Source organism: Pogoniulus pusillus, chromosome 23 (genome assembly GCF_015220805.1).
Source record: "Pogoniulus pusillus isolate bPogPus1 chromosome 23, bPogPus1.pri, whole genome shotgun sequence".
NCBI lineage: Eukaryota > Metazoa > Chordata > Aves > Piciformes > Lybiidae > Pogoniulus > Pogoniulus pusillus.
Window position 1 is genome coordinate 2,277,195 of NC_087286.1, and position 25,950 is coordinate 2,303,144.

The 25,950-nt window shown below is 52.0% G+C and overlaps 1 protein-coding gene across 2 annotated transcripts in view; it reads left to right on the forward strand.

Moving 5' to 3' along the window:
- Window positions 1-25,950, forward strand: part of PLCD1 (phospholipase C delta 1) — a 91,372-nt gene that overhangs the window by 48,719 nt on the left and 16,703 nt on the right. For both annotated transcript variants that reach the window (XM_064162356.1, XM_064162355.1), the window contains exons 3-8: window positions 3,413-3,641; window positions 8,701-8,830; window positions 18,249-18,477; window positions 19,819-20,020; window positions 22,152-22,296; window positions 24,200-24,349. In XM_064162356.1, coding sequence (XP_064018426.1) covers window positions 3,413-3,641; window positions 8,701-8,830; window positions 18,249-18,477; window positions 19,819-20,020; window positions 22,152-22,296; window positions 24,200-24,349 — 1,085 coding nt within the window. The remainder of the gene's footprint in view (window positions 1-3,412; window positions 3,642-8,700; window positions 8,831-18,248; window positions 18,478-19,818; window positions 20,021-22,151; window positions 22,297-24,199; window positions 24,350-25,950) is intronic.

Below are 25,950 nucleotides of genomic sequence, written 5' to 3' on the forward strand. Positions count from 1 at the left end.
TGTAATCACAGGGTCTGAGCGCTCAGCTAATTTCTCCAGGATTTTCTCCGGATTTTTACAATTTTTCTGAGCCCAAATTAAATCAAGTCCTGTGATTAGGCATCCCTTTTCTTGTAGAAATTCTATGATTGAACTACCCTGCATACACTGCGCCATAATGTTGCGGAGGGCAGTAATAATTCGTGGCCGAGTCGAAATTTATCAAAAATAGATATTTTTTATTTTTACAAAACCCGCCCCCACAACTATATATACAAAGATTAATTTCGTTTGATAAACAGGTTCAGTTGCATGAGAATTCTACGAGGATACCATTAATAATCTGACTATATATATTTGGAAGTCAGTTTTTGGAAAAGGACTCAGCTATTAATTAATAGCGGTTTCTTACTAAATTAAGCTAAGCCAAATCACTCACTCAGGCTGGCTCGTGTGGTCTGTCTTCCTCCTCCAGCGGCTGCAGGAGTCGTTAAGGGTCGTTAAGGGTCGTTAGGCAGACAAAGGTGTGCCTAACAGTAACGCGAATCCTTTGGTCTCTCTGCAGTCCAGGCACAGGGGAGTGAGCGAACTCGTCCAGGCACACGCAAAATCCAAAACGGGAACCCCAAAGGCGGGAAGACCCCCAATATTTATACCCTTCGCTAGACAAAGGGCAGAGTTACCACACTTTAGGCGCGAAAGCGCACGGCCAATCCCAGCCTGGCTCCAGCGCGGGAACTCACGGGGCAGTCGCCGCCCCCTTCTCGGCTGCAGGGCAGGCGAGGGGGGGGGGAAACCAGGCGGCTTTTCCCCTTCCCCCCCGAAGTCCGGGCAGGAGAGGAAATTAGGGGTACAGGACTCCAGGACACTGATGCATTGGTTATGAAAGGAGCCTAACCCAACTTTAGACCTTTTGGGCCGAGTTGCATCCATCCAAACAGGGTAGAATCCTTTGCAGTAAGTGTTCTACTAAGGGAGCTCTGCCCTATCATCATTTGCCCGATGTTTTTAGTTACCAGGCAAGATCACCCCCCGGGCTCTCCCATTCCCGAAGGAATTGCAGCTCTTGTCTTTCAGGGATGGTTTTGGTACTCAAAACTTTCACCCTACCTACCGCAAATTGGCCAGAAACTGTAATTCCACAGCAGCCCGACCCAACCTTTTCCTCCCCTCTGCTCTGACTGATGAACTGTTTACCAAGTGATAATGAAAGACCACACAGAGATAACCGCTCCTAATTGTCGGGGTGGAGCTTTGCGGGTCCGGGCAGCTCCTCCCGGTGTGTTGTGGTAAGGAACTAAACCATCGAAGCGCTGTGGAAGGTGTTTGACCACCTGCAACATGTGGTGACAGTTTAAAGCAAATGACCAGAGCTGGTTTTGGAAAGTCACTACCATTTGAAGGCTGAAGGCTTGGGTGTTGTGGTCTTTGGAGAGCTTTAACCCAGCAGCTGAGCATCGTCATGACTGCCCTGGGGGGAAAAGGAAAAGTTTCAGACTCTGAGGAGCATCTGATTTTGGGTGATCCCAGGGCAGCCGTGCTAAAAGTGTGCAGAGGGTGGGTACTGAGTTGTGATTTTCTGCAGCGTTGCCGTTGAAAGATCTGGGCAGTGTAAAGGTGAAATCACAGCAAATTTAAAGGAGCAGATAAGGGGGATGCTTAAAGGCAAGTTTCTCACTTCAGCTCAACAGGGGCTGAGCTTTGCAACAAAGCTGCTTCAAGATAAATGAAACCAATCCTGCACATCTGTGACACACAAACCATTTGTACCTCTGATTTGCCAGTTTGAGGGAGAGGACAAATCAACATTGCCTTTCCCCTCCCTTGTTTTCCCCCCAAATTCCTGTCATTGTCTCTGTTTTCTGCCATGCCCCTTATAGAAAATGCCTGAATATCACAGAATCACAGAATCAGGCAGGTTGGAAGAGACCTCCAAGCTCATCCAGCCCAACCTAGCACCCAGCCCTGGCCAACCAACCAGACCATGGCACTAAGTGCCCCAGCCAGGCTTGGCTGCAACACCTCCAGCCACAGAGACTCCACCACCTCCCTGGGCAGCCCATTCCAATACCAATCACTCTCTCTGACAACAACTTCCTAACAACATCCAGCCTAGACCTGCCCTGGCCCAGCTTGAGACTCTGTCCCCTTGTTCTGTTGTTGGGTGCCTGGCAGCAGAGCCCAGCCCCACCTGGCTACAGCCTCCCTGCAGGCAGCTGCAGACAGCAATGAGCTCTGCCCTGAGCCTTCTCTGCTGCAGGCTGCACACCCCCAGCTCCCTCAGCCTCTCCTCACAGGGCTCTGCTCCAGGCCCCTCCCCAGCCTTGCTGCCCTTCTCCAAACACCTTCCAGCACCTCAACATCTCTCTTGAATTGAGGAGCCCACAACTAGACACAGCACTCCAGGGGTGGCCTGAGCAGTGCTGAGCACAGGGGCACAAGAACCTCCCTTGTCCTGCTGCCCACACTGCTCCTGAGCCCAGGATACCATTGGCTCTGCTGCCCATCTGGGCACTGCTGCCTCATCTTCATCTCCTCTCTCCCAGCACCCCCAGCTCCCTCTCTGCCTGGCTGCTCTCAGCCCCTCTGTCCCCAGCCTGTAGTGCTGCTTGGGGTTGTTGTGGCCAAAATGTAAGTCTCCCAGGTGTTGCTTTTTCTTGGTGTGCTCTGAGATAGTATTGGTAGATACTTGCAAAGTATTAACAGGTCTGTCTCCCAGCCAAGTAAACACACTGAGACTTTCTCAGTTCTGGCCTCCAACACTACCTGCAGAAGTTTTTGCCATCTCTTGTGTTAGTTGCCAACCCTGCTTTGGGGTTAGGTTCCTCAGCAGGTCAATGTAATTAAGCAGTTTCTGCCCTTACCTCCCAGTTGTTTGTAGATGTATCAAGTGTCCCAGGGAAAACAAAAAGAGGCTGTGCAAGCCCTGTGAGGAGAGGCTGAGGGAGCTGGGGGTGTGCAGCCTGCAGCAGAGGAGGCTCAGGGCAGAGCTCATTGCTGTCTACAGCTACCTGAAGGGAGGCTGTAGCCAGGTGGGGTTGGGCTCTGCTGCCAGGCAAGCAGCAACAGAAGAAGGGGACACAGTCTGAAGCTGTGCCAGGGTAGGTCTATGCTGGATGTTGGGAGGAAGTTGTTGTCAGAGAGAGTGATTGGCATTGGAATGGGCTGCCCAGGGAGGTGGTGGAGTGGCTGTGGCTGGAGGTGTTGAAGCCAAGCCTGGCTGGGGCACTGAGTGCCATGGTCTGGTTGGTTGGGCAGGGCTGGGTGCTAGGTTGGACTGGCTGAGCTTGGAGTTCTCTTCCAACCTGCTTGATTCTATGACTCTATGACTGCACCACCTGCCTGGGCAGCCCATTGCAATGGCAAATCTCTCTGTGCAGAGACAAGGCTGACCAAACCCCTGCTGACAGCAGGCTCTGCTTTCTTTCCGCAGTCTCCATCGAAGACATCCGGGACGTGAGGTCAGGGCACAGAACGGAAGGGATGGAGAAGTACGCCAAGGACGTGCCAGAGCATCGCTGCTTCTCCATCGTCTTCAAGGACCAGCGCAAAAACCTGGACCTCATCGCCAGCTCGGAGGATGATGCCAACCACTGGATCTCCGGCCTGGCCAAGATCATAGCCCACAGCAACTCCATGAACCAGAAACAGAAACTCCAACAGTATCCTTTGCCTTACAAAGCAAGCACTGGCAGACAAAGCTGCACTTGTCCTTCCCGGGGGTGGGGACAGCAGAGCAGCCTGCCTTTCTGCCTGCCTCTTCCCTCGCACTGGCTCTGCGCCCAGGCAGGCTCCCTGCTCTGCGATGCTTTTCTCCCCCCTTTGACAGCCTTAAGCAGCAAGAGTGGGTTCAGGCTGCACTCAGGTCGTTAAGCAAAGAGTTGCCTCTTTCAGGGAGCTCCAGATGAAACAACCATTATGTTTTTTGGTGTGTATTGCACTTGTATTGCACTAAGCTCCAGGACAGGCACTCCTTGGCAAGGCATGAAAAGCCCACACTGTTTATCATGGTTCTCAGTAATACAAAGCTAGGGAACTGATCCTCCTTTTCTCACTGCTGCATTTGCTCTGGGGGTAGCTGCTCTGGCTTTAGTGAAGTTGCTTTTTATTTGCCTCAGCATGGGAGGAAGTTTTGCCCTGAAAGAGTTTGCAATTGCTCTAAAGGCAGTGAAGACATCAGGAAGGAAAAGCAGCAGAGCAGGAAAAGAGAATGAGTTGTTTGTGAAGTGTAGAGGAGTTAGTTACTGGGGGGAGATCCCTGGCACTGCTGAATTCACAGGGAGTTTTCCCCAGGGCTTCATTTCACTCAGTAAGTTGCTTTGTGACCTCAGGTCTCACATCTGTATGAAATGAAGCCTAACTGCTGATGCCCTGCTTGATGGAATTGCTGTAGTCCCTGTGTGCCTAAGGCCCTGACCGTGACGTAGGAACCTGTTGGCTGATTTTGCCCTGATGTGACAGAACTGCAGCAGTTGTAAAATAGTAAATTGCTTTAAGCTTCACAAAGATGAGCAATAAGCTACCAGAGAGGGAACCAGATAACATTCTGTGGCCACAATAACCCCAAGGAGCGCTACAGGCTGGGGACAGAGTGGCTAAGAACAGCCAGGCAGAGAGGGAGCTGGGGGTGCTGGGAGAGAGGAGCTGAGGAGGAGGCAGCAGTGCCCAGGTGGGCAGCAGAGCCAATGGCATCCTGGGCTGGCTCAGGAGCAGTGTGGGCAGCAGGACAAGGGAGGTTCTTGTGCCCCTGTGCTCAGCACTGCTCAGGCCACCCCTGGAGTGCTGTGTCCAGTTCTGGGCTCCTCAGTTCAAGAGAGATGTTGAGGTGCTGGAAGGTGTTTGGAGAAGGGCATCAAGGCTGGGGAGGGGCCTGGAGCAGAGCCCTGTGAGGAGAGGCTGAGGGAGCTGGGGGTGTGCAGCCTGCAGCAGAGGAGGCTCAGGGCAGAGCTCATTGCTGTCTGCAGCTGCCTGCAGGGAGGCTGTAGCCAGGTGGGGTTGGGCTCTGCTGCCAGGCAGCCAGCAACAGAAGAAGGGGACACAGCCTCAAGCTGTGCCAGGGCAGGTCTAGGCTGGATGTTAGGAGGAAGTTGTTGTCAGAGAGAGTGATTGGCATTGGAATGGGCTGCCCAGGGAGGTGGTGGAGTGGCTGTGGCTGGAGGTGTTGAAGCCAAGCCTGGCTGGGGCATTTAGTGCCATGGTCTGGTTGATTGGGCAGGGCTGGGTGCTAGGTTGGGCTGGATGAGCTTGGAGCTGTTTTCCAACCTGCCTGATTCTGTGATTCACAGTGAGTGAAGGCTGTGTGCGCTTCATGCCTTGTTCAGCATCAAAGCATCTCTGCCAAGGAAGGGGAGATGCAAAATGATCAGCTGGGGAAAGTCACAAAGCTGGAGTCTGAGTGGACACCAGGGAGTCCTGCCCTTGGTGAAGGCTTTGCTCCATGCAGGTTTGCTGCTGGGTGATAATATCCTGATGGTGAAGCAAACAGCACATAAATGCTGAGCTTTCATCAGGCTTCACTCTTCTGTGGGTTCTCTGAAGTCTAATAAGCACTTGCAGAACTACAGTGCTGTTCTTTGGAGGAGTCAAACTCCACTAGTTCTGCTCTGCATGGGACCCTGTGCTTATCTCCTGCACTGTGAGTAATTTTGGGGGGAGGTTTTTGCAGCTGCAGGCTGTGAGGTCATTCCTCAGCTGCGTCAGCAGCTGTGTGTCCCTGGTGGTAGGCAGCAGTCCCTAAAGGAGTTGAAATCTTAAAGAGTTGGTGCTGTTGGAAATGCTGCACCCTGGCAGTTTTCCTTTCAAAGGGGAAGGCTGCCCCCATCCCACAGCGTGTGGGGAAAATCTGGGCCACACAAACTTGTCTCTGGAGCATGCCAGCTTGAATATGCTGCTGAAAAGCTTCCCTGTAAGAAGAGATGAGATGAGATTGCTGAGGGGGGGGGGGGGGAAATAACAATGACATTTGGAAGGGAAGAAGGCTGTAAATTTCCAGTGTGGAAAAGTGCCTCTCTGTCTTTGGAAAGCAGAACTGAGGCTAAAGAGGGTGGGTAGGCAAGCCATATTTCTGGAAGAGTAATTACCATGTGGTGCTGGCTTCCAATCTGGGATTGTCTGAGGCCGTTTAACGTAACCTGGAATTACAGAGCAGCATGATTTCTCATTTGAAATGTGATGATGTGTAATTAAAGCCTGGGCTTTTAAATTTAGGCTGCCTTGGCAGCGTGGGCTTACTCAGATCTTCCTTCAACCTCAGAAGTGTTCCCTGCATCTGTGAGCACAGAAGGGGAAGAGTCGGGAGAGGAGAAGTGTTGAGTCCCCTGCCTGTCCCCCCTGACTGGAGAGCTGCCTCGCAGTGTACCTTTTCCAGCCTCCAAAACCTTGCAAAGCAAGTTAGGAATGAGCAAGATGTTGAAAACAGATACTGAAAACAAACCCCTTGCTAGCTTCAGATGAGGTTTGTTCAGTTTAGGAGGCAGTGGAGCTGCCTGTGGTAGCAGGGAGTTCACTCTGGTGCCTCATGTATGCTTCCCAGTCCTATATTCCTACAAAGATAAAGCTCCCACATGCTTGTGGAGTGCTCCTGCTTGTTCTTAGAGTACTCTCTTATTAAGCCTTAGATACAACTCTGCAACAGGCTGGCATAGGGCATCTGGCAAATATTGCAGTTATGTGTTTAGGGAAGACTTTAGAGCAGAAGACAGGGAGGGCATTTCACCTGAGTGGTGATGGCACTGCCTGCTTTGATTCTAGGGTCTATCTAGGAGCTTTTCTGCTGGTTGGAAGGCACTTACCAGAAGTTCTGCAGCATTTCTGTTCTGAGCACATTCGTGGGATAGCTGCCAGGTAGTTTCAGTCATCTCTCTTTGGTTCCTGATAGAAAGCTGGGAGCCCTGAAGCTGGCAGGTCCTTTAGAAACAGGAGGCAGAAAGCAGGATCTCTGGAGATATGCAGGAGTGGGAACAGCTTTGTCCCAGTCTAGCCAGGGCCAAACAGGCACTTAAAGTGAAAGGAAGACCCTCAGCCAGGGCTGCACAGTGCAGTCTGTGTCAGGTGAGAAGAATTTCAGCTGAAGAGCCCAGTTCACCCAGCTCCTCGAAGCTCTCTCCAACCCAAAGAAGTTAAGCTGCATGGGAGTTTGGCTGTTTTGAGGGCTGGACACTGCTGTTTGCTGAAACAAGCTGAGGTCCCAGCTGGCTGTACTCTTCCTTTACCCTTCCCTGGTGCTCAGCACTGCTCAGGCCACGCCTTGAGTACTGTGTCCAGTTATGTGCCCCTGAATTCAAGAGAGATGTTGAGGTGCTGGAAGGTGCCCAGAGAAGGGCAAGGAAGCTGGGGAGGGGCCTGGAGCAGAGCCCTGTGAGGAGAGGCTGAGGGAGCTGGGGGTGTGCAGCCTGCAGCAGAGGAGGCTCAGGGCAGAGCTCATTGCTGTCTGCAGCTGCCTGCAGGGAGGCTGTAGCCAGGTGGGGTTGGGCTCTGCTGCCAGACAACCAGCAATAGAAGAAGGGGACAGAGTGTCAGGCTGTGCCAGGGCAGGTCTAGGCTGGATGTTAGGAGGAAGTTGCTGGCAGAGAGAGTGATTTGCATTGGAATGGGCTGCCCAGGGAGGTGGTGGAGTGGCCATGGCTGGAGGTGTTGAAGCCAAGCCTGGCTGGGGCACTTAGTGCCATGGTCTGGTTGATTGGCCAGGGCTGGGTGCTAGGTTGGCCTGGCTGAGCTTGGAGCTCTCTCCCAACCTGCTTGATTCTATGACCTTCTGAGCAGATGCTCTTTGGAGCACAACTGGAAGAGGGAACTGTTCTCCACCCTGGGGTGGAAGGTGTTGTGCTGTCAGCAGAGCATCCTCTGCACATGGAAGCTTCATGACTCAAACTTGGTTTTCTGGAAAAAAGTCTGTCCCAGCAAGACCCTGAAGTTCAGGACCCTGGAGTGTCCTTGGGAGCTGGGGAAACGTAGCCTCCCTTTATTTGTGTTTCCAAGCCTAAAGAAGGGGAATGTTAATATTAGCAGGCTGAGGCGGATGCAGCATGAGGTCATTGCTTAGCACCTGCCAGGACTTTTAAAGAGAGCTAGTTCAGATTTCCATGAGACAAACAATACTTGCAAACAGTTTACTCACATCCCCATAGTTTGGGAATGTTTGAATGTGGTGGTAACTGTGATGAATGCTTTATTTTAGGGCTATGTCTCCAGCCTCTAATGCTGTTAGACAAAGCCCTTTTTGGGGGTCACAGAAATCAGTGCTTCACCTGGAGAATCTCTGCTCGGAGTTCACCTTCGTGCACTGAACACTGATCAAACGTGGAACAGTGAGTTCCCCAAGCCCCACCTGGGAGCTTTTCAGCCTTCCTCTGCCTTCTCCTAGCAGTCTGGAGCAGAATGTACTTTATGCCATAAAAGAGATATCAAACTGTTTCTGGCTGTGGGCAGAAATTCTTGCAGAGTAAAGTGAGCTGCTCCAGCCTTGGCCAGATGGTGATAAGCTCCTCTTGGGTCACGGCCGCTTGTATTACACTGCAGTTTGCTTCTGCCAAAGCAGTGCTGTGCTCTCTCAGAGCAGAAGGTGAGGTGATGTAAGCTGTTCAGGGGTAGCATGCTGATTTGCAGCAGCTGGAGAGGCAGTTCAGAGTCTTTAGAAGAGGTTCCCCTCCTGCCATGGGCAGCAGAAGGGTGGTATTGAGGCTGGGCGCTGACCTGGAACGATTTCCTTACATCATCCTGCAGCTGGATTCACACCTGCCTGAGGAAAGCTGATAAAAACAAAGACAACAAGATGAGCTTGAAAGAGCTCAAGAACTTCCTGAAAGAAGTGAACATTGAAGTAGATGACTATCATGCCAAGAAGATTTTCCAGGTAATGAAAGAAAGCAGATAAAGGCTCCTGAATTCAAGAGAGATGTTGAGGTGCTGGAAGGTGTGGAGAGAAGGGCAACGAAGCTGGGGAGGGGCCTGGAGCAGAGCCCTGTGAGGAGAGGCTGAGGGAGCTGGGGGGGTGCAGCCTGCAGCAGAGGAGGCTCAGGGCAGAGCTCATTGCTGTCTGCAGCTCCCTGCAGGGAGGCTGTAGCCAGGTGGGGTTGGGCTCTTCTGCCAGGCAAGCAGCAACAGAAGAAGGGGACAGAGTCTCAAGCTGTGCCAGGGCAGGTCTAGGCTGGATGTTGTTAGGAAGTTGTTGTCAGAGAGAGTGATTGGCATTGGAATGGGCTGCCCAGGGAGGTGGTGGAGTCTCTGTGGCTGGAGGTGTTGAAGCTAAGCCTGGCTGGGGCACTTAGTGCCATGGTCTGGTTGGTTGGGCAGGTCTGGGTGCTAGGTTGTGCTGGCTGAGCTTGGAGCTCTCTTCCAACCTGCTTGATGCTGTGATTCTAAGCCTAGTCCAGGCATGTGTACAATGTTACAGACCCATTGTGAACCTGGGAGGTTTCTCCCTAATTTGCACTTTCATTATGCCTGTCACTTGACAGCCTCTTCTGAGAGGTGAGGAGCTGCATTCCTTACTGTAACCAGACCAGCTTCAGCCAGAATGAGGTGCTGAAGGAAGAACTGGATGGGGCACTTAGTGCCATGGTCTAGTTGATTGGATAGGGCTGGGTGCTAGGCTGGGTTGGATGAGCTTGGAGGTCTCTTCCAACCTGGCTGATTCAATAATTGATGTGTGGCTGTGGCACACAGAACTTCTGGACACCTTCCAGCACCTCGATATATCCCTGCAGTTGAGGAGCCCAGAACCGGACACAGCACTCCAGGGGTGGCCTGAGCAGTGCTGAGCACAGGGGCACAAGAACCTCCCTTGTCCTGCTGCCCACACTGCTCCTGAGCCAGCCCAGGATGCCATTGGCTCTGCTGCCCACCTGGGCACTGCTGCCTCCTCTGCAGCTCCTCTCTCCCAGCACCCCCAGCTCCCTCTCTGCCTGGCTGCTCTCAGCCACTCAGTCCCCAGCCTGTAGTGCTGCTTGGGGTTGTTGTGGCCAAAGTGTAGAACCCTGCCCTTGGTCTTGTTCAATCTCATCCCATGGCCTCTGCCCACCCAAGCAGCCTGTCTAGATGTAATGCTGATGTAACAGCCCAAGGCATTGGGCTAAGCTGATCAGGGATATGTCTAAATTCTCAAGGCTCAGTCTGCTGTCTGAGCCTATCTGAAGATAAGGAAAGGATGAAAAATTCTCAATTGTTAAGCTTTTGGGTTCTGCCTGAAGAATCCTTCCTGCTGAGGTGAGATAGAACACCTGGCTGGTTTCCAAACCTGCAATCTGTCTGGAGCAGGGTTTTAATTCATGGGTGGGCAGTTGCAGAAATGTGTTTTTTCCTGGTCAGTGGGAAATGTGGGTGGGTTTGGGCAGCAGGCAGTAGTTCTCCTGCTCCTTCCTGTAAGTAGATAGCAGGGAAGGTTGTCAGGATCTCACCAGGACATTTTCCCAAGGGAGGTACAAGTTTCTGAATTGTTGCTTTCTGGAAGTCTCTCTGCTAACTCTGCAAGAACTGGGGGGAAGGTCAGCAGCAGAGCTTAAAGAATTCCAGCTTGCAACATCTCCCAGATGTACTGGCTGCTCTGGCTGGCATAGTCTGTTCTTTATTCCCTGCTCAGGAAGATCCTGGCAAAACAGCAGTATGGCTGAGCTTGCTCTGGTTGAGTTAGATGCTTGGAGTGCAGACAGCTACATGGGAAGAAGTCTACAACACTTAAACTTTCTCTGCAGTCTGTGATTTCAAGCTGATAGTGGATATTGGGGTGTGATTCACCTCATCCTGCAGAGCACAAGTCAGAATCAGAGAATCAATCAGTCAGGATGGAAGGGAGCACAAGGAGCAGACAGTTCCAATCCCCCTGCCATGCCCAGGGACACCCTACCCTAGAGCAGGCTGCACACAGCCTCAGCCAGCCTGGCCTCAAACACCTCCAGCCATGGGGCCTCAACCACCTCCCTGGGCAACCCACTCCAGCCTCTCACCACTCTCCTGCTCAACAACTTCCTCCTCACGTCCAGCCTCACTCTCCCCACCTCCAGCTTTGCTCCATTCCCCCCACTCCTGCCACTCCTTCACAGTCTCAAAAGTCCCTCCCCAGCTTTTTTGTAGCCCCCTTCAGATCCTGGCAGGCCACAAGAAGGTCCCCTGGGAGCCTCCTCTGCTGCAGCCTGCACAGCCCCAACTCTTTCAGTCTGTGCTCACAGCAGAGCTGCTGCAGCCTCTCAGCATCCTCCTGGCCCTGCTCTGGACACTCTCCAGCATCTCCACATCCCTCCTGTCCCAGGGGCTCCAGAGCTGGATGCAGTACTCCAGGTGGGGTCTCAGCAGAGCAGAGCAGAGCAGAGCAGAGGGGCAGAATCCCCTCCCTGGCCCTGCTGGCCACACTGCTGCTGCTGCAGCCCAGGCTCTGCTTGGCTTTCTGGGCTGCAAGTGCACACTGCTGGCTCCTGTGGAGCTTCTCCTCCAGCAGCTCCGCCAAGTCCCTCTCCTCAGGGCTGCTCTCCAGCCACTCCCTGCCCAGCCTGGAGTTGTGCTTGACATTGCCCTGACCCAGCTGCAGGACCTTGCACTTGCTCTTGTTGAACCTCCTGAGCTTGGCTTGTGCCCACCTCTGCAGCCTGCCAAGGTCCCTCTGGATGGATCCTGCCCTCCAGCCTGGCTGCTGCACCACACAGCTTGGTGTTGTCAGCAAACCTGCTGAGGCTGCACTCAGTGCCTCTGTCCATGGCACCCACAAAGTTGTTGAATCACTTTCTCCATCTTCAAACTCCAAACATCTGGCAAGGTGCCCTTTTAATTCAGAGGCACAGCCTCTTCAGCCTTTAATTCAGAGGCACAGCCTCTTCAGCCAGCTAACCTCTCTTGCTATTGGAATAGTTGCAAGGGAGCTCTAGGAATACAAACTTGAAGAACAATTATCTCTCCTCTTTTTCTTTGTAGCTTAAGGGCTCCCAAGTAATTACTAAACCTTAATTCATCCTATCTAAGTGCTGGCAGCTAGTTGAAGTACCCTCATTAGGCATGTAATTGTTATAAGCTTCCTGTATAGCCACTGGAAAGAGAGGTTCTTCCTATCTTGTGGGTTGAAGTGCCTCCAGGAGGGGCCTGCCTTGCTCCCAGAGCAGTGGCATTTTCAGTTTACATGCTGCCTGAGCTGAGATGGACTGAGAGACCTTACAGCACATTACAAGGGTGATCCTTTCTGTCTTAGTGGCTTTTAACAAGGCCAAGTGCAGGATTCTGCACTTTGGCCACAACAACCCCAAGCAGCACTATGGGATGGGGACTGAGTGACTGAGAGCAGCCAGGGGAAAGGGACCTGGGGGTACTGATAGATAGTAGCTGAAGATGAGCCAGCAGTGTGCCCAGGTGGCCAAGAGAGCCAATGGCATCCTGGCCTGCATCAGGAGCAGTGTGGGCAGCAGGACAAGGGAGGTTCTTGTGCCCTTGTACTCAGCACTGGTCAGGCCACAGCTTGAGTGCTGTGTCCAGTTCTGGGCTCCTCAATTCAGGAAAGATGTTGAGGTGCTGGAACATGTCCAGAGAAGGGCAACAAAGCTGGTGAGGGGCCTGGAGCACAAATCCTATGAGGAGAGGTTGAGGGAGCTGGGGGTGTGCAGCCTGCAGCAGAGGAGGCTCAGGGGTGACCTTATTACTGTCTACAACTACCTGAAGGGGCATTGTAGCCAGGTGGGGTTGGGCTCTGCTGCCAGGCAAGCAGCAACAGAAGAAGGGGACACAGTCTGAAGCTGTGCCAGGGTAGGTCTAGGCTGGGTGTTAGGAGGAAGTTCTTTACAGAAAGAGTGATTGGCATTGGAATGGGCTGCCCAGGGAGGTGGTGGAGGCACCGTCCCTGGAGGTGTTCAAGAGAAGACTGGATGGGGCACTTAGTGCCATGGTCTGGTTGATTGGATAGGGCTGGGTGCTAGGTTGGACTGGATGCTCTTGGAGGTCTCTTCCAACCTGCTTGATTCTATGATTCTATGATTCTACTGATTCTTTTTTCTTCACCTAGTCAAAGGATGGAAGAGTGATCCAGGGTTCAAGAGGGAGCTGCAGGGCATGTTCTTGCATTGCTCTTGCTTTATGTCACTTAACTCTGTGCCCACATCTAGATTTTGGATGGGTCTGACATACAAGAACTGCAGAGCTCCTCTACTGGCTCACTTTGTTTCAGTCTGAACATCCATTCTGGTGTGCCTTCTTCTGGCAGGCCCAGGGTGGCTGAGGACTCGTGGTTCACCATGCAGAGGAGGGAAACAGAACACAGGGCTTTAGCTTACCGAGAGTCCTTCCTCATTTGGAGCTCTAACAGCCTGAGCAGGAGGAGCTCGTTTCTATACCATGCATCTCTTCTGTCCTGCAGTACACACACTGATGCCAGAGCTGTTGTCCTGTTTCCATAACAGCCTTTAGTGGCCATAGTGAGCAAACTTCCCAAGACACACCACCTAGAATGCCAGTTCTCTGGAAGCAGTGTCAAGTCATTTTCCCTGTCGTGCCTTAAAGGAGAGTCTCTGCCATTCATAGCATCCCTGCAGTCCCCACCACTTGGTTTCCCTCTCTGTATTGCCTTCCCTGTTGCTAAGCATCGTGATTAGCTTAGCTTGCAAGACCTGCCAAAGCCACAGCACAGGGTCACACAGGCATGGAAGGCAATTCCCAGACTGCCCAAACCTAGTTTGAAGGTGTCTGTGGTACTGAGCATTTTACAGGTTGGCCCATGCCTGAGCTTCTATCCAGAAGATTCTGAGGTCAGGACAGGCTGAACTGTTTGCTGTCAGTCCTGTTTGGGAAATGCTGTGCATTGGGATCATCTCCTTTGATGTAGATGTGTAGCACAAACTGCTAGTGAAGGGCTCTGGTGGAGAAGCTGTAGGAAAAGAAAGTCCCTCGTTATCACCTGGCTTGGGGTGCTGCCAAAGCCACTGTGGCTGTTCCTGAGATCATTGGCAAAGTTGGATGTAGGTTAGTGTGACAACTGATTAAACTGAGACAGGAATGTTGGCCATCAGCCCCAGGACTATAGCCATGTCTGTCATAAGGGATCAAAGACCAGAAGCAATTCAGTCCCTCTGGTAAGTTACCATCTGTCAGCTGAGTCCAGTAACTCACAGCAGCTTGTCCATTGTGAGGGTGAAGTGAGTCATAGAATCAGTCAGGGTTGGAAGGGACCACAAGGATCAGACAGTTCCAACCCCCCTGCCATGCCCAGGGACACCCTACCCTAGAGCAGGCTGCCCACAGCCTCAGCCAGCCTGGCCTCAAACACCTCCAGCCAAGGGGCCTCAACCACCTCCCTGGGCAACCCCTGCCAGCCTCTCACCACTCTCCTGCTCAGGAACTTCCTCCCCATCATGTCCAGGCTGACTCTTCTCACCTCCAGCTTTGCTCCATTTCCCCCACTCCTGCCACTCCCTCACAGCCTCAAAAGTCCCTCCCCAGCTTTTTAGTAGCCCCCTTGAGATCCTGGAAGGCCACAAGAAGGTCCCCTGGGAGCCTCCTCTGATCCAGCCTGCACAGCCCCAACTCTTTCAGTCTGTGCTCACAGCAGAGCTGCTGCAGCCCTCTGATCCACCACCACCTCATCTGAGTGGTTTGGAGCACACTTTCCTTTCCAAGCTCAGGCCTGAAGAAGAGAGAGAAAGTTTTAGGCCAAAGACTAAATAAGGCAAGCCAGCACCTGCAGGGGTTTTGCCATCCACACCAGAAATGGCATCCTTAAGACTCAGCCAAAATTTAAATTTGTGTGGGCTGTAAGAGGTGAGAACACTGCTGGTAAGGGTTTGTTTGCTGGATTTAGACATTGGGAGAGAGGGAATCATCATCATCGTCATCATCACCAGACATTAATTAGAATTGGGTTAATTCTGAGCCCGGAGAGTGGTGGTGGCAGCTGGCACTAGTGGTGTGCCCCAGGGATCAGTGCTGGGCTCAGTGCTGTTCAGTATCTTCATTGATGATCTGGACCAGAGGACTGAGTGCAGCATCAGTAAGTTTGCAGATGACACCAAGCTAGGAGCAGCTGTGGAGCTGTTGGAGAGTAGCAGAGCCCTGCAGAGGGACCTGGCCAGGCTGGATGGGTGGGCAGAGGCCAATGGGATGAGATTGAACAAGGCCAAGGGCAGGGTTCTGCACTTTGGCCACAACAACCCCAAGCAGCACTACAGGATGGGGCCAGAGTGGCTGAGAGCAGCCAGGCAGAGAGGGAGCTGGGGGTGCTGGGAGAGAGGAGCTGAAGAGGAGGCAGCAGTGCCCAGGTGGGCAGCAGAGCCAGTGGCATCCTGGGCTGGCTCAGGAGCAGTGTGGCCAGCAGGACAAGGGAGGTTCTTCTGCCCCTGTGCTCAGGCCACACCTTGAGTGCTGTGTCCAGTTCTGGGCTGCTCAATTCAAGAGAGATTTTGAGGTGCTGGAAGGTGCCCAGAGAAGGGCAGCAAGGCTGGGGAGGGGCCTGGAGCAGAGCCCTGTGAGGAGAGGCTGAGGGAGCTGGGGGTGTGCAGCCTGCAGCAGAGGAGGCTCAGGGCAGAGCTCATTGCTGTCTGCAGCTGCCTGCAGGGAGGCTGTAGCCAGGTGGGGTTGGGCTCTGCTGCCAGGCACCCAGCACCAGAACAAGGGGACAGAGTCTCAAGCTGTGCCAGGGCAGGTCTAGGCTGGATGTTGTTAGGAAGTTGTTGTCAGAGAGAGTGATTGGCATTGGAATGGGCTGCCCAGGGAGGTGGTGGAGTGGCTGTGGCTGGAGGTGTTGAAGCCAAGCCTGGCTGGGGCACTTAGTGCCATGGTCTGGTTGACTGGACAGGGCTGGGTGCTAGGTTGGGCTGGCTGAGCTTGGAGCTCTCTTCCAACTTGGCTGATTCTGTGATTCCATTCTATGATTCTGATTGCAGGGAAATGTTTGTAAGTCATGCAGTGCTCCCTGCTATAAATGATCCTTCTGAGACAGGCTCTTGCTTCCCATTGGTTTGCTCTGCTCGTGTCTGGTGCAGAGCTTTACATCTGTAAAGCAGTTGTTCACCTCCTCAGGAAGGATGCTTGCCAGGAGCAAACAGCAAAATTCCCATCAGGATTTGCCCCAGAAAATCTGTAATTTCCCATGGAAAACTGAAGCCAGGAATATGTTAGATAAATGTAAACTTTGTGTTGTGTATTTTAAACTCCTCATCTTCTGTGCTCAGCCAAGTCCTCAGCTCCAGCCTCAATTTGACTCTGTTGGAGAAATTTAAACTAGAGAGGAGCATAGGAGCACAAAGAATCTGAACTGCAGCTCCTTTAGAAGATCACAGAATCAGTCAGGGTTGGAAGGCACCACAAGGATCATCCTGTTCCAACCACTTCCCTAGGGACACTCTACCCTAGATCAGCCTCACCCAGCCTGGCCTTAAGAAGATATCTGGTTGGAGGTTTTGTTGCTTGGTGCTTTTTGAATGGGAGAGGAAAAGTTCCACGGAAAGGGGGATGGTTTGGATACCTAAACCTGCACATAGCAGGATGTTTTTGAAGGCAGTTTTGGTGCCACCTTTTCCACCAGCCCTGCTACTCACCTGGACAGTCTCTTGAGGACCAAGCTCAGACCCACTAAGATCGAGGGGAAGGATTTTTTCACTTCACTTTTAGGCCACAGTCTCTATCAGTGGTTTGAGATGCACTGAGTTAATTGTTTCCTTATGTCACTTCACCTTTGGAAATGAGAAGTTGATTCCTCTTGAGCCCTGCTTTGTGCTTAGGCTGTCTTGAGCTGTCCTGACTTACAGTTCACACTGCACACACTGCAGTGGAACTCGAGGCCACAGTACACTGATGTGATGATAGGAATAAATGAGGCCAACAGCATCCTGGCCTGCATCAGCAATGGTGTGAGCAGCAGGAGCAGGGAGGTGCTCATGCCCCTGTGCACAGCACTCCTGAGCCCACACCTCCAGTACTGTGCCCAGCCTTGGTCAGCACAGCACAGGAGGGACATTGAGGTGCTGGAGCAGGGCAGAGAAGGGTGATGAGGCTGGGGAGAGCTCTGGCAAACCTGACCTGTGAGGAGCAGCTGAGGGAGCTGGGGGTGTTCAGTCTGGAGAAGAGGAGGCTGAGAGGGGACCTTATTGCTGTCATAAATAACAGACATAAACTGGCATTCATGCAAGTTAAGGCTTTAATAGAGTTGCAGGAATCAAGCACTGCACAGGCCTGGGTGCGTGGGGAGGCTCTGCTCTGCCCTAACACACAGCCTTTGCCTTCAGCTGTCTCTTTTTATACCCTATTCTATTACAGATTCATTACTCATTCTAAGAAAAGGTTGGGTTTTCCTTATCAGTTTTAGGAATGGGAGGTGTCTCTTCCACACAGGTCTCTTTTTATCTGGTGGTCCCTCTGGTAGTCTTTGGTGATGAAGTAAGGGGTCTTCCTCAGGTGTCCTTCCCATGAACTTCAAAGTCCTTTGTATTCCTCTGTTTGCTCATGCAAAAAAGGTGGTGCAAGGAGGAATGCATTTCCATCCCCCTTTCATCCCTTTGCTGTCTCTTCCACGTGCCTCCCTTCTTCACCAACCTTTACTTATTACTCTTATCTTAAGCCTATTGCATACCTTTGATGGTGGTGCAAGCAGGAATGCAGTTCTATTCAGAATCCCCCTTCCTCCCTGTCTGTGACCTCTTGCCATGAGTTGATTGGATCAAACATATATTTCACACATTGCCCTCTACAGCTACCTAAGAGGAGGTTGTAGTGAGGCTGGAGCTGGTCTCTTCTCCCCAGTTACTAATGCTAGGACAAGGGGAAATGGCCTCAAGTTGCATTAGGGCAGGTTCAGGTTGGCTGTTGGGAGGAAGTTCTTTCCTGAGCAGGTGGTCAGGCACTGGAACAGGCTGTCCAGGGAGGTGGTGGAGTCACCATCCCTGTAGGTGTTCAAAAGGAGAGGGGATGTGGAGCTTGAGGCTATGGTCTGGTGATGAGGGATGCTGGGATGAAGGCTGGACTGGCTGATCTGGTGGTCCTTTCCAACCATAGTGATGAGATGTTGTGCTGAGGGCTTTGCTTTGGTCAAGGACTTGTCAGTGTGAAACTGATGCTTGGACTCGAGGAGCCTGAAGGGCTCTGCCAAGCTGAGATGCTGTGATTCTGTTGCAGTAACACTAATTGTAAGTGTGTCATGGCTCTTGGCCCTGTCCATGAGGTCCATTGTCATTGACCAAGTGCTTCTCACTCACAGGCCAGTAACTGCTTGCAATTGTTTTGTGTTCTGCGTTGTGTAGCCCTGGTGCAGATTACGGCTGGCCTATGCCAGAAGGAAAGAAGGTTTTCACTCCTTCTCCCCTCTGCGTTTACAGCACTGTGACAAGTCCAAAACAGAGGCTCTGGAGGATGATGAGATAGAGGAATTTTACAAGATACTGACTGAGAGGAAGGAAATAGACAAGATCTTCCAAAAGTACTCAGATGCAGAAGGGTTCATGTCCTGCCAAAATCTGGTGAGGTTCCTCTATGAGACACAGCAAGAAGAAGATGCTGTCGTTGCTGCCCCTGCCTTGATCCAGAGATATGAGCCCAATGAAAGAGGTAGGTTGGAAACACTGGCTGCTTTGTTCCAAAACCTTGCTGTCTTGCTGAACTGTTTGTTGCTCTGCTGATGCTTCCTTCTGCAGCCATTTGTGTCATTTAGGCTGGAGGTGAGGAGAAAGTTCTTCCCTGAGAGAGTCATTGGGCACTGGAATGGGCTGCCTGGGGAGGTGGTGGAGTCGCCGTCCCTGGAGCTGTTCAAGGCAGGACTGGACGTGGCACTTGGTGCCATGGTCTGGCCTTGAGCTCTGTGCTAAAGGGTTGGACTTGATGATCTGTGAGGTCTCTTCCAATCCTAATAATACTGTGATACTGTGATCTCCTCCTCATAGCTGCTTCTAAACCACTGGGTTTAGAGAGGAACCTTAGCAGCTCTAGGAGAGAAGGGCACAGCAGCTCTAGGAGAGAAGGGCACAGCAGCTCTAGGAGAGGAAGGCACTGCAGAGCCTGGGAAACACTTCAGTATTGGCTTGGGTAGCCTGAGCTGCTGGAGAGGGTTGATACAGGGCTGGCCAGAGTGTGATGGAAAGAGAAAGGCTCTGACAGCTTATTCAGTTGGCAAGCCCTCAGATGGCTTTCCAAGGTTAAGAATGCAGTCATATTTCTGTTCTCCAGGAGCAGGACTGGAAGTGCATGTCCTTGAATGTGGGCACCTGGAAAGCTGTGGAGTGATGAGATCTGCTAAGTAGAGGGCCGAGAAGGTGACAGCTGTTTAGGAAGGTCTTTCTGCTCAGAAATGAAATGCCAGCCTGCAGCACCCTGGGGCACACGTTCAGGACGTGAACTCAGCATCATAGGCTGGTTTGCTTCTATCTTGGTGTACCTGAGAGAGTTCCTTGCAGGCTTGGGGGTTAGCAGAGATCTAGCTCAGTCCCTCAAGATAAGGAGACCCCAATTTCTCCACAGAGCTGCACTGTTTGGCATTTACTCTCTGCGAATCGACCTATCCATTGGATATCCAGACATGCTTTGTCTGGCTCTGTCTAGGCGTCTGACAGCTCCTCTGTGTTGAAACAAAAGAAGCTTGAATTGCTCTAGTGGAGATCTTTACGGTGTAGATCTCTAGAGATAGGTGAGGTAAGTGCTGTCTTTGACACTTTTAAGGACAGTAATTGTCATAAAAAGCCATGCTTGTGAGGGAGTTTGAGAAGGCTTTGCAGAGAGATGAAGCTGTCGTCAGGATCTGAACAGTGTCAGTGTCTTTGCTGTTAGCTGAACGCCTGGGGAGCAGCTCTGGCTTTTGAGATCCTCTGGGGAGCAGCAGGCATCGTGGTGGAGATGGTGACTCAACCTAGAGGTGTCAGATCCTTAGTCTGGCTTCTCTGTCTGTTTATCTGGCAGCCAAGAGGGGTAATGCCATGACCAAAGATGGTTTCCTGATGTACCTGCTGTCTGATGATGGGAACATATTCAACCCCTCCCACCGTAAAGTTTACCAGGACATGACTCAACCTCTCAGTCACTACTTGGTGTCATCCTCACACAACACCTACCTTATGGAAGACCAGCTCACAGGTCCAAGCAGCACAGAAGCCTACATCAGGTAATGTACCTCTGTGTGTGGTCTGTCTGTGAGAGGTTGAGCTCTTGCAGAAACTACAGGGTGCATCTGTACTGCTGGATGCAGGAGGTCCAAAAGGTGATTTCCCATCCCAAGAGCAGGTAATGTGGCCTGGCCCATGCTCACATCAGGGTGAGCTGTTTCTAAAGCACATCTGTTCACAGCACTTTGACCTGGATCTCTGCTGGGCCCTGTATGAAGTCCACCTGACTGCAAGATGTGCTACATCTGGGAGTAGATTAAAGTATCTGCAGTCCCGTGGAGGCTGGACTGCAGCCCTCTAGCAGATTGAAGTATCTGCAGTCCCGTGGAGGCTGGAGTGCAGCCCTCTAGCAGATTGAAGTATCTGCAGTCCCCTGGAGGCTGCACTGCAGTCCCCTGGAGGCTGGACTGCAGTCCCCTGGAGGCTGGAGTGCAGCCCTCTAGCAGATTGAAGTATCTGCAGTCCCCTGGAGGCTGGACTGCAGCCCTCTAGCAGATTGAAGTATCTGCAGTCCCCTGGAGGCTGGAGTGCAGCCCTCTAGCAGATTGAAGTATCTGCAGTCCCCTGGAGGCTGGACTGCAGCCCTCTAGCATAGGGTTTTCAAAGCATGACACCAAGGGGGTGTGTTGCATTGCCCAGAATATGACACAGAGCCTGCAAGGCACAAAGATTGCTGGGACAGAGCTGCAGGACTGAGGGGCTGGAAGGAGCCAAAATGATGCATGCTGTCATGATGGTTGTGCCCTATATTGCCTTTTGGGAGTAGCCCTTGGCATGGACTATCCTCTAGAACCAGGCTGGGGTTGATTTTGGAGAGGTGGGGAGTGAACTAATGAAGCAGTGGAGGTGATCAGGAGACTCAGTCCAGGTTCTTTAGCAGCTCAGATGCTCATGCAGCATCCCTGGCCTGGTCATTGAGCATTGCCTTACTTCTGCCTTTGCCAGCAGCTGCTGTTTGATGTCTCATGGCCAGATGCAGGCAGCTGGCCTTTTCAACTTGCACAGCAGCCTTGCCTCCTTTCTGCCCTGACCTGCACTTCTATCAACTGAGACTATCTCCTTAGAGGCAGCCAATGGCTGTGGTTCTGTCTGTTCATCACTTGTCTGATTCTCAAGGAACAGTGACTGCCTGGAGTCACAAGCTCAAAAGAGCAGAAGGTGGAAGGTGATTTTCAGCAGCTGCTTGGATTCCTCTTGCAATAGCTTAAAAGCACAGAGCTCTGTTTTGTTGCAGAAACACTCATCTTGTAATTCTGGAACAGGCTGCCCAGGGAAGTTGTGGGTGCCTTATCCCTGGAAATGTTCAAGGCCAGGTTGGAAGGAGCTTTGAGCAAGGTGGTCTTAGTGGACCAGCCTGTGGCAGGCATTCAGAGCTAGATGATCTTTCATGTTCCTTCCAAACTGAACTGTTCTGTGATTCTTACTGCCAGGAGCTGAAGGAGTTGTATTCTCTGGGCTGTCTAGGGAGTTACTGTAGAAGACAGGTAAGTCTGTAGAGGGGGAACCTACGTTTGGAAGTCGAGGAAAGTGGAAGTGTGGCTATGTAGAGGTGGGAGTTCCCAGTGGAAATTCAGTCAGTGGGCTCAGTTTGGGAAGCTGGCCCTTAGCAGCCTCCCCAGCTGCCACTGAGTTCTCACAGCTCCCTCCCTGACTGCTCTGAAGATTGAGCTCTCTTGTCTTACCAGGTCTAGATGAAGAAGTCACATCACCCAGGCTTTGCAACCTGCCTCCTGAGGCTGCTTGTCTTACTGTCTTTCTTCCAGTGTCTCCCCCCTCGACTTTCCCTTCTCTTCTTTGGGAAAAGATGTGGGGAACAGTCATGACTGTTCTTTGTCATCTGGCACTCACTATGCCTTCTTGTTTGGATAATCCTTACCTTGGCCTTCCACTTCCTCCTTTCTCAGGTCCCACTGTGCTTTCCTTGCTCAACCTTGAGCTCTCTTTGCTGACTCTGCGCTCTCCCGGTCCCATCCTTTCTCTTCTGCTTTCCTGTTTCTCCGAGTTCCTCTTTTCACCCTTGTCCCCTGAACTTCCTCTCAGCCTTTCCAGGCACTAACTGTGCCTGATGCAGCTCCCTTTGAGACAGAGCAGAAGATTTGGAACCCAACCAGGTCCCTTCTTTGTTTCCAGAGCCCTCACCAAAGGCTGCCGCTGTGTGGAGCTGGATTGCTGGGATGGCCCTAACTCAGAGCCCGTCATTTATCACGGCTACACTCTCACCTCCAAGATCCTCTTCAGTGATGTCATTAAGGCCATCAAGAACTATGCTTTCAAAGTAAGGCTGAGGGACTATCTAAGCTTTCTCATGCTGCATAATCCAAGACTGTTAGTAGGTCTCTGCCCTCCTAGCACAGACCATAAGCAATGAAGACTTCACCCTAGCCTTTCTCATGGGTACAAGATGTGTTCTTCTGGCTGGGTTTTCTGCAAGGATCCATCCCTAGGAGTTGCTGGACAGGCAGAGCATCATCTGGGGATGAGTTTGAAGTTGTACCAGCACAGCTGCATCCTGGACCCCATTGCAATGAAAATAATGCCCAATATCTTGAGCATAGCTGGGAAGAAGCACAAACAAGCCAGGCTTTGGTGTCTCAGGGGCCATTCCTGGTTTAGAGGACCTCCTGTACATGTGTTTTGGAGGGACTGATGCAAAGGGCTGTTTCTTTCCTGTCTTAAAAGAAAGGAGCAGGTCTGGAGCCTTGAATGATGATGCTGGGCCAGCAGACCTTGGGCCATCCAGACTCATTAGGCTGTCTGCTATTTTTCTTCAGTGCACTTGAGAGCTAGTGACAAATTTGCTTTAGAGCTAAAATGTAGTGACAATACCAATGCCTTCAGCACACAAAATGACTAAGGGGACCAGACCAGGCCTATGCACTAATGGAAGAGGGATTCTTGTCACCTAGGGATTTGAGCAACCTCGGTGATTTCAAAGCTTTCCTTCCCAGTCCTTCATCTAAGGTAGGAAGATGCTCTGACCTACAGTGCAAGCAGAGAATGGAGGCATAGGGAGCTTCAGCAAAGCGCCCTAACAGTTCTGTGGAAGGCATCTTCATCCAGCCTGGTGCCCTGTCCACTTGATGATCTGGAGCAGGGGATTGAGTCCTGCATCAGTAAGTTTGCAGATGACACCAAGCTAGGAGCAGATGTTGATCTGTTGGAAGGTAGAGCCCTGCAGAGGGACCTGGCCAGGCTGGATGGGTGGGCAGAGGCCAATGGGATGAGACTGAACAAGACCAAGGGCAGGGTTCTGCACTTTGGCCACAACAACCCCAAGCAGCACTACAGGCTGGGGCCAGAGTGGCTGAGAGCAGCCAGGCAGGGAGGGAGCTGGGGGTGCTGGGAGAGAGGAGCTGCAGAGGAGGCAGCAGTGCCCAGGTGGGCAGCAGAGCCAATGGCATCCTGGGCTGGCTGAGGAGCAGTGTGGGCAGCAGGACAAGGGAGGTTCTTCTGCCCCTGTGCTCAGCACTGCTCAGGCCACCCCTGGAGTGCTGTGTCCAGTTCTGGGCCACTCAATTGAAGAGAGATGTTGAGGTGCTGGAAGGTGTTGAGAGAAGGGCAGCAAGGCTGGGGAGGGGCCTGGAGCAGAGCCCTGTGAGGAGAGGCTGAGGGAGCTGGGGGTGTGCAGCCTGCAGCAGAGGAGGCTCAGGGCAGAGCTCATTGCTGTCTGCAGCTGCCTGCAGGGAGGCTGTAGCCAGGTGGGGTTGGGCTCTGCTGCCAGGCAACCAGCAAAAGAAGAAGGGGACACAGTCTGAAGCTGTGCCAGGGCAGGTTGAGGCTGGATGTGAGGAGGAAGTTGTTGTCAGAGAGAGTGATTGGCATTGGAATGGGCTGCCCAGGGAGGTGGTGGAGTCACCATCCCTGGAGGTGTTCAAGCAAAGCCTGGCTGAGGCACTTAGTGCCATGCTCTCGTTGACTGGATAGGGTTGGGTGCTAGGCTGGACTGGGTGATCTTGGAGCTCTCTTCCAGCCTGGTTGATTCTATGATCATCATCTCTGGAAGACATCAGCAGAGATCTGAGTAGCTGCAGTTAAATTTGTCCTCTTTCAACAAATGCTGATTTTAGTGGGATACTAAAGCCTTTCCAGAGAAAACAGCACTGTGCTTTGTATCAGCTCCTGTGGACTGGGGACATGGCACAATTCAATCCTCATGTACCTTTGCTGTCTTCTTCCAGACCTCACCATACCCTGTCATCATCTCCCTGGAGAACCACTGCAGCGTCGAGCAGCAGAAGGTCATGGCTCATCACATGACAACAATCCTTCAGGATATGCTCTTGGTTGCCCCAGTTGATGGAAACAGATCCCAGTTCCCCTCCCCAGAGGTAAGCAGGACCACTCCAGCACTTTCTGTCTTCTCAGGGTGGGCAAGGGAGAGGTTTGTCTTCTTGCTGGCTGCCCAGTAGTGGACGATGAGCCTGAGGGCTGGAGGGAGCTGCTGCTTGCTGAGGAACAGACATTGTCTGTGGAATGAGAGTTAAAAGCAGCTAGGAGCAGCCTGTGCACATTGAGCACAGCATGACCTGGTGTTTCTTGTTCCTTGTCTAAGGTCTCAGGCTGGCAAGAGAGAGGTTTGTCTTCTTGCTGGGTGCCCAGTAATGGACAATGTGCCTGAGGAGTGGAGGGAGCTGCTCCTTGCTGAGGAACAGACATTGTGGAATGAGAGTTAAAAGCAGCTAGGAGCAGCCTGTGCACACTGAGCACAGACTGACCTGATGCTTCTTGTTCCTTGTCTAAGGTCTCAGCCTGTGGACATTCCTGATCCATTTACCAAGGCCAGGAAATGCTGTTCACCCCTTGAGGAGGTTGTTTTTCTGGCTTGTCCCAGAGAAGCTGAATCCTGAGCATCTCTCTTGTGTCTGGTCCCCACACCCCAAAGGTGTCTGTGACCTTCAGGCTGGTCCTCTGAAGCACTGTTAGGTTGCTGCCCAGACAGGGAAGATGAGCACCATAAGGAGGGACTGCAAGGTGTCTCAGTGGTTTTAATCCAGCAGGACTGGACACTGCTTGATTTCATGGCAGGTGAGATGTTTTGCCCTGTGCTGAGGGTTGTAGCATATGCTTTGCTCCTCCTTTGATGCCTTTGGTGCTCTACTGTGGAGATCCAGATTGCTGATTAGGAAGTGGTGAGGGCTGGTAGGACAACTGTGATTTCTTGCCCCTCAAAGCTCCAAGGGAAAACCAGCACAGGTAGCCTAAAACTGTTTCAAGCACCAAGTGTCCTCCCACTGAGAATGGCCTGGGAAGGCACTGGGAGTGGGGTGGGCACTGGGATGGGTGAGATGGAGATGTCTGTGGAGGACAAAGGGAGGCAGGAGGTTGCATAGGGATGCCCATTCAATTCCCATGAATCAGGGCAGCTGTGAAGCTGGGAGCTGAGCTTGGCCCTGCAGGGAGAAGGAGATATGCAGCCCTCAAGAGTGGACCACTGCTATAGAATCATCAGCTGATGGTGGGAAAAAAATGGCCATGGAATCACACTATTGGAAAAAAATAGAAGAAAGAGGAAAGTTTCCAACCCAGAAGCCAAACATTCTTCTGTTTCCACCCTTTGGGTCTTTGTTTTCTTTCTTTTCTCTTAAAGCACTTTGCAGAAGCAGGCTCCTGCCTGCACAGCTGCAGTTCCCTTTAAATTGCATTTCTTTCCTAAAGAAATCATTTCCCAAAACTGGGATGAGCATAGCCAGAGCTGGAAGGAGTTTGTGGGTGGGATAAAGCTGGCAGTCATCAGGAGAGAAAGGTCAGGAAAATGATCCACCCAAAATATCTTCTTTATTTGTTCTCCCTCTCCCTTTCTCTGTTCGCTTCCTGACTTTGCCCTTTTGTTTGGGAGTGTCATGCTTGGCTTGATAGGATCCCTGGCACAGAGGGAAGCTGCTCTGGATTGCTCCCCAGGCACCAGTGCAATAAATTAGGGTGAATCATA